At 38.1% G+C, this 9159-nt stretch overlaps 1 protein-coding gene across 1 annotated transcript; it reads left to right on the forward strand.

Moving 5' to 3' along the window:
* The first annotated feature begins 4678 nt into the window (after positions 1-4678).
* On the forward strand, positions 4679-5463 carry LOC149921229 (uncharacterized). The gene is made up of 3 exons (XM_090162135.1): positions 4679-4785; positions 4844-5399; positions 5455-5463. Coding segments are annotated over exons 1-3 (567 nt in total). The 5' UTR covers positions 4679-4783.
* The last annotated feature ends 3696 nt before the right edge of the window (positions 5464-9159 follow it).

The raw sequence follows: 9159 nt of genomic DNA on the forward strand, positions 1-9159 counted from the left end.
CTGGCTATCCCAATAATGCGTGTTGTGGATGTTGACTATTCCATCCCGAGAAAAATGGTCTCATCGGAAAAAAGAATGTCCCCATGAAACTGACGGTCTACTGCTATTTGATCTAGCAACCAGTTATTGTGATACAAACGGGCGTTTTCATCGGCAGCCTTAAGTCCTTGATGAAGATGGACGTGGTAGGAGTGCGCGTGGTTTCTTTTGATAATTTCCGAAAGGTAAACATTCGAAAATCCCAATCCTGCCTGAGCTTCTCGGGTACTACGTCGGGGATATGCATTAAAATACTCCAAGACATCGACGTTTAACATTGTAAGTTGCCTGCTTGGTTTTGTGGTCATACGTTACCATTGACACTTCCTGTTAAAACCCCTCACAATTCGTAAAATTATTGTGTGAGATGGTAGAAGGTTTGGAGAGTTCCGTCGGTACGACTTTAATCAATTAACTCATATTTTGGAGTTTTATTTACCCCGGGTAAAAGGTAGTTGGACTTGAAAAGCCTTGGCGTGCATTTATCTAATTGAAAACCTTCTTCTAATCATAATGGTTCTCGAGATAAATTTGGAATGACCTTGAACTAATGTTTCAAGATAATCCTAATTTGCAAATTTCAAACTCTCTCACTCGGTTTAGTGTGTAACGATAATTTTCATCCCTTAGATCTGGTAGTTTTCGATTTATAAGCCCTTAAATGCCATATCTTGATTAGAATACCACACAGGACCCATTGTTTTTTGGTCTAACATTTCTCGGCTTCTCCTTGTTCAAATCTGATCGGGTCAAAGCTGTTTAGACTTAAAAGTAGACGTCTAACGCATTTCTAATTAGAACCATTCTTCTAATCCTAACGGTTCTCGAGATGAAATTTGAATGACCTTGAAGACCTGGTTCAAGGTCATTCGAATTTTCATTGTAAATTGTCCCCCTGCACCCTCTATGTAACCTGTAAATTTCAAATACTTACATAAAACTAATTTTGAGTAATTGGCTCTGTATGGTTTCTAGTTAACACCCTGTATATTAATTTTTCCCGCCAAACCGTTAGAGATACAGTTTTTTCATGTAACAATAAATGGTAGCATTGGCTATGACCTTTAAAACGAATGCTCATTTATCTCTCTATCTAGTGCCGTTCCGAAATTAGTGTATACATCAAAATCGATGATTTCCCAACTTGAGGGGGGCGTAAAAAGGGGAGCGGCGCTCGAAATCATGGGGACTTTTCAGGTTTTGCTTAACTAGTCATATACTACCAGCCTACCAAAATTCAGTTGCCTCCTAATTTATTCAAGGATCAATCCTATTTTCCCTGGACTATTATGTATTATTTAGCGAATGTTACAATGCTGTCGTACAGGAAATTACAAAGGCCTAATGGAAATACTCCAAAAATTAATTTAACCATAAGAATATAAAATAATTTACAGTTTAATAAAAAGCCTCATGCGTACCTTTAGTGAATTCTTGCTTAAAGGATTTATCATAAAATACAACGATTTATACTATTAAATAAGCTATTAATTAAACTAATACACCAACCGAATTTATCCTGTTCTATCGCATAGCAGAGAAAAGTAAAATGGCTACGACCGTACGACGGTACGTACGACCGCCGCTCGGCGTCACTCTCGTCGATGGTGATTGAACCCAAATCAACACGTGTAGCTCAAGTGACAATTTACACTAATTTCATTTCGTGTATGGTAACCCAAAGCAACCCGCGTACATCAAGTGTAAAAGTACACTAATTAAATATCGTGTGCGGTAAACCCAAATCAACACGCGTAGGTCACGTGTAAATATACACTAATTTAATTTCGTGTATGGTAACCCAAATCAACACGCGTACATCACGTATACATTTACACTAATTAAATCTCGTGTGCGGTAACCCAAATCAACACGCGTAGGTCACGTGTAATTTTACACTAATTTAATTTCCTTGTTAGGCAACCCAAAGGAACACGTGTAGAACACATAAGTATATTGTGAACACGTGTATTCCATTACATTTACCAAATATCCATGAAATTTACACGTGGCTTTGCTACCTGGGTAAGGGCCTAGAAAAACCAGATACTTAACTTAACGCTGACATAAATATAACTTAATCCTCAATAACTCTTATTTAACAGCCTGAATGAAAAACAAAACTTTGTAATAATATCTTCGCCTATGATAATTTACCATGTACATAAATAATTAAGTGCCTTATTAATTAAATTTTGTGCGGTACACTAAGCCAACACACCCTCCTGTAGACTATTTTGCAAATGTGAAATACTATATGGCATTGGTGTTATATTTTAAACCAGAAAAACCCGTGCAGACCACTTGTATTTTAATATCTTTACGTGTACGGTAACCGAAACCAACACGTGTAGGCCACGAGTATTTGTGCACGAACTTTGTTACGTGGACGATAACCGAAACCAACACGTGTAGGCCACGAGTATTTGTACACGAACTTTGTTACGTGGACGATAACCGAAACCAACACGTGTAGGCCACGAGTATTTGTGCACGAACTTTGTTACGTGGACGATAACCGAAACCAACACGTGTAGGCCACGAGTATTTGTGCACGAACTTTGTTACGTGGACGATAACCGAAACCAACACGTGTAGGCCACGAGTATTTGTACACGAACTTTGTTACGTGGACGATAACCGAAACCAACACGTGTAGGCCACGAGTATTTGTACACGAACTTTGTTACGTGGACGATAACCGAAACCAACACGTGTAGGCCACGAGTATTTGTGCACGAACTTTGTTACGTGGACGATAACCGAAACCAACACGTGTAGGCCACGAGTATTTGTGCACGAACTTTGTTACGTGGACGATAACCGAAACCAACACGTGTAAGCCACGAGTATTTGTGCACGAACTTTGTTACGTGGACGATAACCGAAACCAACACGTGTAGGCCACGAGTATTTGTACACGAACTTTGTTACGTGGACGATAACCGAAACCAACACGTGTAGGCCACGAGTATTTGTACACGAACTTTGTTACGTGGACGATAACCGAAACCAACACGTGTAAGCCACGAGTATTTGTGCACGAACTTTGTTACGTGGACGATAACCGAAACCAACACGTGTAGGCCACGAGTATTTGTACACGAACTTTGTTACGTGGACGATAACCGAAACCAACACGTGTAGGCCACGAGTATTTGTGCACGAACTTTGTTACGTGGACGATAACCGAAACCAACACGTGTAAGCCACGAGTATTTGTGCACGAACTTTGTTACGTGGACGATAACCGAAACCAACACGTTAAGGCCTCGAGTATTTGTACACGAACTTTATTACGTGGACGATAACCGAAACCAACACGTGTAGGCCACGAGTATTTGTACACGAACTTTTCTTACGTGGACGATAACCGAAACCAACACGTGTAGGCCACGAGTATTTGTGCACGAACTTTGTTACGTGGATGATAACCGAAACCAACACGTGTAGGCCACGAGTATTTGTACACGAACTTTGTTACGTGGACGATAACCGAAACCAACACGTGTAGGCCACGAGTATTTGTACACGAACTTTGTTACGTGGACGATAACCGAAACCAACACGTGTAGGCCACGAGTATTTGTGCACGAACTTTGTTACGTGGATGATAACCGAAACCAACACGTGTAGGCCACGAGTATTTGTGCACGAACTTTGTTACGTGGACGATAACCGAAACCAACACGTGTAGGCCACGAGTATTTGTACACGAACTTTGTTACGTGGACGATAACCGAAACCAACACGTGTAGGCCACGAGTATTTGTACACGAACTTTGTTACGTGGACGATAACCGAAACCAACACGTGTAGGCCACGAGTATTTGTACACGAACTTTGTTACGTGGACGATAACCGAAACCAACACGTGTAGGCCACGAGTATTTGTACACGAACTTTGTTACGTGGACGATAACCGAAACCAGTAGAAGGAAAGTAAGGGCGAGACGCCGATCCCGGGGACGGGGTCAGTTTCGGGATCGGGGTCCGGGATTTAAGGGGTGAAATGGGGGTAAAATCGTCGAAAAGTCAATGTATTTATGATATTTCTCGCGACGATTTGTTTTTTCGCATATCAACATATTGTGTTCAGACCAACTTGTTCATTTATCTCCGCTTATCGCGAGTAAGACTTGAACGTATATCTTATCACGTTTTATCATACGGAATAAGTTGAAATGATGTAAAAAGTGATAACCTGGGAGATAGCGCGCGCGTGCGCAGATTTCCTGGGGCGCGGATTACCCGGGGGACGCGGTTTATTTGAATTTAAGAGTGTTTTGACGTCATGGAATATGGGACGCGGTTAACGTGCGCGGATTGGGGCGCGGTTAATTTGAATTTAAAACATGGATTTGAGTGTTTTGACGTCATGGAATATTCGTTGTTAAAATGACGTAGAATGGAATTATTTTTAAACTTCATTTTAATATCATTGTAGTACTTAAATATGCTTGACACTTGAACCTTTCTCACGAGTATTTCAAACGAATATCAAGTATTGTAATTGTACACGTGATTCCGTATGAGGACCGGGTAAATTCCTATATACGTAACGCGATACACTTCAAAATGCGTATACGTAGAATGGAATTAATTTTAAACTCCATTTTAATAAATAAGATATCGAAGATAAATAATTTCAGAGTATAAAAAGGGAAAACCGTATAATAGTAAGACCATATTTAGAAAGTTCACCATCTGAATTGTATTGGAAGTGACTCCGAGGAACCTTAAAATGTAAGTAGGAATACTCAGTGATAACTCTTAACTTTGTCTTAATGTATTTATTTTATAGGAATTGTTCATTTCCTGTGTCTGCTGACAAAGGGTTAATCGTTTATGCAGATGAAACCATCCACTGCGGTCTATTAGATTTAACAAAGGGTATCAAACTAACAGAAGCGGAACTGCAAGAGCTATGGACAAAGAAAGATGCCATTGAAGCTTATTTCAATAACGAAGCTGAAACTTCGTGGGTTTTCACAGGTTCTGAAACCAAACGGTTTTCGGTTCATAGATTTGCCGAACAAAAGGTTTTAGATGTTAGACAAATGTACCATGGTTATGGAGTAAACTATGGAAAACTGTTACCGACTAAAGAGGGGGTAGCTTTCGCTCAATCTTCTTGGTTGAATTTCCTCGACCAGTACGAGTCGATTCAGAAGTGTTTAAAGAAAATCAAGGAAATAAAGGAGGCGATGACTAACGTTGTAATTAAACAATTACACGAAGCTCTTAAGAAAGCGTGCAATGGCTGTCAAATTGATCATCCATCTCAACTCCAGCATGATTGTATCATGACGGATTATTCTAAGCGTGTAGATTTGCATTTTTATGAAATAATTATGTCGGTAGATTGTGAAAATATTATTGAAATGTTTACTATTCGCTGTGAATTGTCGAAAGAAATTTTAAATAATATAATGTCACTAATAATATGCAATGCTAAAAACTTGTTAAAAAACTAATAAAATTGATTGCACTAATGTTCCGATTCTCATTTACCATTATGGATTTAAGCTTACAGCATCCAATGAATGGGCTTGTAGCCGGGTCCACCCAATGCGGAAAGTCATTCCTGGTGGGACGGTTGATTCAATATAAGAAGACCTGTATATCCCCTCCTCCGGAGAGGATAATATGGTGTTATACCGAGTATCAGCCGAAACTATTTCAATCAATATTAGAACACACACCTTCAGTCGAGTTTCACGAAGGGTTACTCGATGTTAATATATTAAACCCGCAAATTAGGAATTTAGTTATTTTAGACGATTTGTTATGCGAGATATCTAATAATAAAGATGTAACTAATTTATTTATTCGTGGATCTCATCACAGAAACACCTCCGTACTAATTTTAATGCAAAACCTTTATTACCCCGGAAAAGAAATAAGAACTTTAAATTTAAATGCTCATTATCTATTTATTTTTAAATCACCACGAGATAAATCAACAATTTATCATCTCGCGAGGCAGATATCTCCAACCAATAGCAAATACGTTATTGATGCGTTTCAACAAGCTACGTCACGGAAGTTTGGGTATTTATTAGTTGACTTGAAACCTCACACCCCAGATCAGTATTTACTACGAACAGGTTTAATACCGGGTGAAGAATCGGCTGTCTTTATTCCAAAATGAAGTGTATTATAGAAGGGAATTTTTTTAGGGTTAATCGAGAGTGGATTATTAAAGAATTAGCTTACGCAGTATTAGAAACTGAAGAATCGGAAGTGTTTACTTTCAAATCTCCATACCCTTTCAAAGAGCTTTCAAACGAAGATAAAAGACAATGCAGATGGATATCTCATAACATTTGTCACCTTCGATGGGATGACGGCGAACGTCCTTACAGAACGAGACGTGACATTTGCAATCAGATAGCGGAAAAAGCGACTTCGTTTTTCACCAAAGGTTTAGAAAAAGCTGCAGTATTATCGACACTCCTCGGTGTTCCAGTAACTAACATCGAAGATACCGGTTGTCCTAAATTATCAGAACTAGAAGACGTTGAATTAGACTGTCCTTTTCATTCCGAAACTGTTCATTGCGCTTTAAGAAAGGCTAAGAAAATCTCTAAATGGATGTCTCAAAACGAGTTAAGAAAAACATAGACTTTCTACGTTTCCTAACATCCTGTAATCTAAATCAAAGAAAGACAGCTATTAAATACGCTAGCAAGGAAGCTATATTGGCTCTCGTTGAATGTTGTATAAATGTATTGCACGGAACAATTGAACTGTCAGAACGTCATCGTAAGCGGTTAAAGAAACATAGCGCGGTTATACGAAACGTGTCGAAGAAGAACCCTTTATCAAAACGACGAAAGATACTGGTACAAAAAGGTGGTTTTCTTCCATTTTTATTAGCGCCACTGCTATCTATCGTTAGCTCAGTCGCCGGAAGTGCAATAAGCCGAGCTATAAACCGATGATGGCTCGAAAAATGCTTCTAGTACCTGAAGATGTAATGGAGAGATTAAAAAACACTACACCTTCCAAAACAGAAGAAACACCTGAACTTCAAAAAGAGAAGACACTCGATGATGAAATGAAATATATTCTAGATAATCCAGATTTAAACGAATCAGAGAAATTAGCATTATACAATCAAACTCTCCAACGACGGTTAACTTACGTACGTAAAGAGCAAATCTCTCCCGTTATTGAAAACTCTGAACGACCTAAAACTTGGTTCGCGCAAATATCTTATTCTCTACCTGCAACTTATGTTAGTGATGCAATTTCATTATACCGAGCGACTACGGAAGATCCGAGATATATTAGATGGGCTAACTCAGGAGAGCTTTCTATTCGAGGACAAGTGATTGGAGGATCTAATATAATCGATCTTTTGTATGACGCTGTGAGAAAAACGCCTGGAACAGCGATTGATCCTATAGGAGTTACAGAGTTTTACGAGGGCATTTATAAGTCAAATATTTCAAAACGTTTAATTAAAAATCCTGTAAGATTGACACTGTTAAAAACATTCGCTGTATTTCATACACCACCAAGTAGTTCAATGTTATCATCATCTTCACCTAGTCCTCTAAGATCTTGGATACATACTAAATAAAATATATTAACCTGATAATTTTGTTCTCATTTCATAGTATAAGCCTACAATGGAAGGTTGTACAGAAACGGTCTCTTTAGGACTTTTAGCCTATTTATCACAATCATTTTCAAAATCACCGAAAATTATCACAGCTGTATTAATTATCATAGTTATTATAATATTAGAATTATTTAATTTCCTTTTTTGGCGTTACATGCCATTACATCAAAATATTACCCAATATGGAGAAAGAACTTGAGCAGATCTATACTAACCCCGCAGACCCAGGGTCATTCGCTGGAGTTCGAGCGCTCTATAATTCAGCTCGACATAAAGGTTTAAAGGTTTCATTGGAAAAAGTAAAACAATTTCTAATAAAGCAGGATACATATACACTGCATAAACCTGCTAGAAGACGATTCAAACGAAATCGAACTATTGTTTATGGAATTGACAAACAGTGGCAAGCGGACTTGGCAGATTTTCAGAAGCTGTTTAAATATAATTCAGGATCTCGCTACGTATTATGTATTATCGACATATTTAGCAAATACGCTATGGCTGTAGCGGTTAAAAATAAGAAAGGTGTAACAATTTTAGAAGCGTTACGTAACGTTTTTGAAAAAGGCCGTCTACCGAAAAGAATTCAAAGTGATCATGGAAACGAATTTGTCTGTCAAGAAGTGCAGAGTGAATTAGAAAGAAGGAACATTAAATTTTTCGCTACCCGATCGGAAATGAAAGCGTCCATTATTGAAAGATTCATTAGAAGTTTTAAATCTCGTTTATATCGCTATTTCACGCAGAATAACACCCTTAAATATATCGACGTTTTAGATGATATTATAAACGCTTATAACAATAGTTATCACAGATCAATTAAATGTAAACCCGCGGAAGTTACTCTAGATAACTCTGCTAAAATATGGAAAAATCTTTACGGTTCGGTAAATTTTTCTCCTCCGTTAACATACGCGTTTGAAATTGGAGATATTTGTAGAATAAGTAGAAATTTATCAATTTTCGATAAGAAATATAACCCGAATTTTACTACAGAATTGTTTAAAATAGCTGAGAGACTACCACGTGACCCACCTGTATATAAGCTGATGGATTTAAATTCTAACCCCATTTTAGGAGTATTCTATCGAGAGGAGGTTCAGATTGTTGGTCGAGATTTAAAAGACTGTTACTTCATAATCGAAAAAGTAATAAAAAAGAGGAAAAAATCGGACGGGCGCGTAGAACTGTATGTCAAGTGGCAAGATTACGACCCTACATTTAATTCTTGGATACAAGAAGTGGATTTAAAATGAGTTTTTACGTAACGCTACCTTCAGATTCCTCATCATTATTTTACCAAGATAATAGCGTTGGTAAATTTCGAACGTATTTAGCTGAACCGTTAAGATTTGAGGAACAGTACGAAGTTGGGTTAGCGGAAATAAGCTATCCTCGGACATGGCATAACGTTCGAAAACCTAATCTATTGGTTATTAAAGACCCTCTCGAATATGATAAAATGACTGATAACCCTCTAGTTAAAG

Source organism: Leiobunum rupestre, chromosome 11 (genome assembly GCF_980474605.1).
Source record: "Leiobunum rupestre chromosome 11, qqLeiRupe1.1.hap1, whole genome shotgun sequence".
NCBI lineage: Eukaryota > Metazoa > Arthropoda > Arachnida > Opiliones > Sclerosomatidae > Leiobunum > Leiobunum rupestre.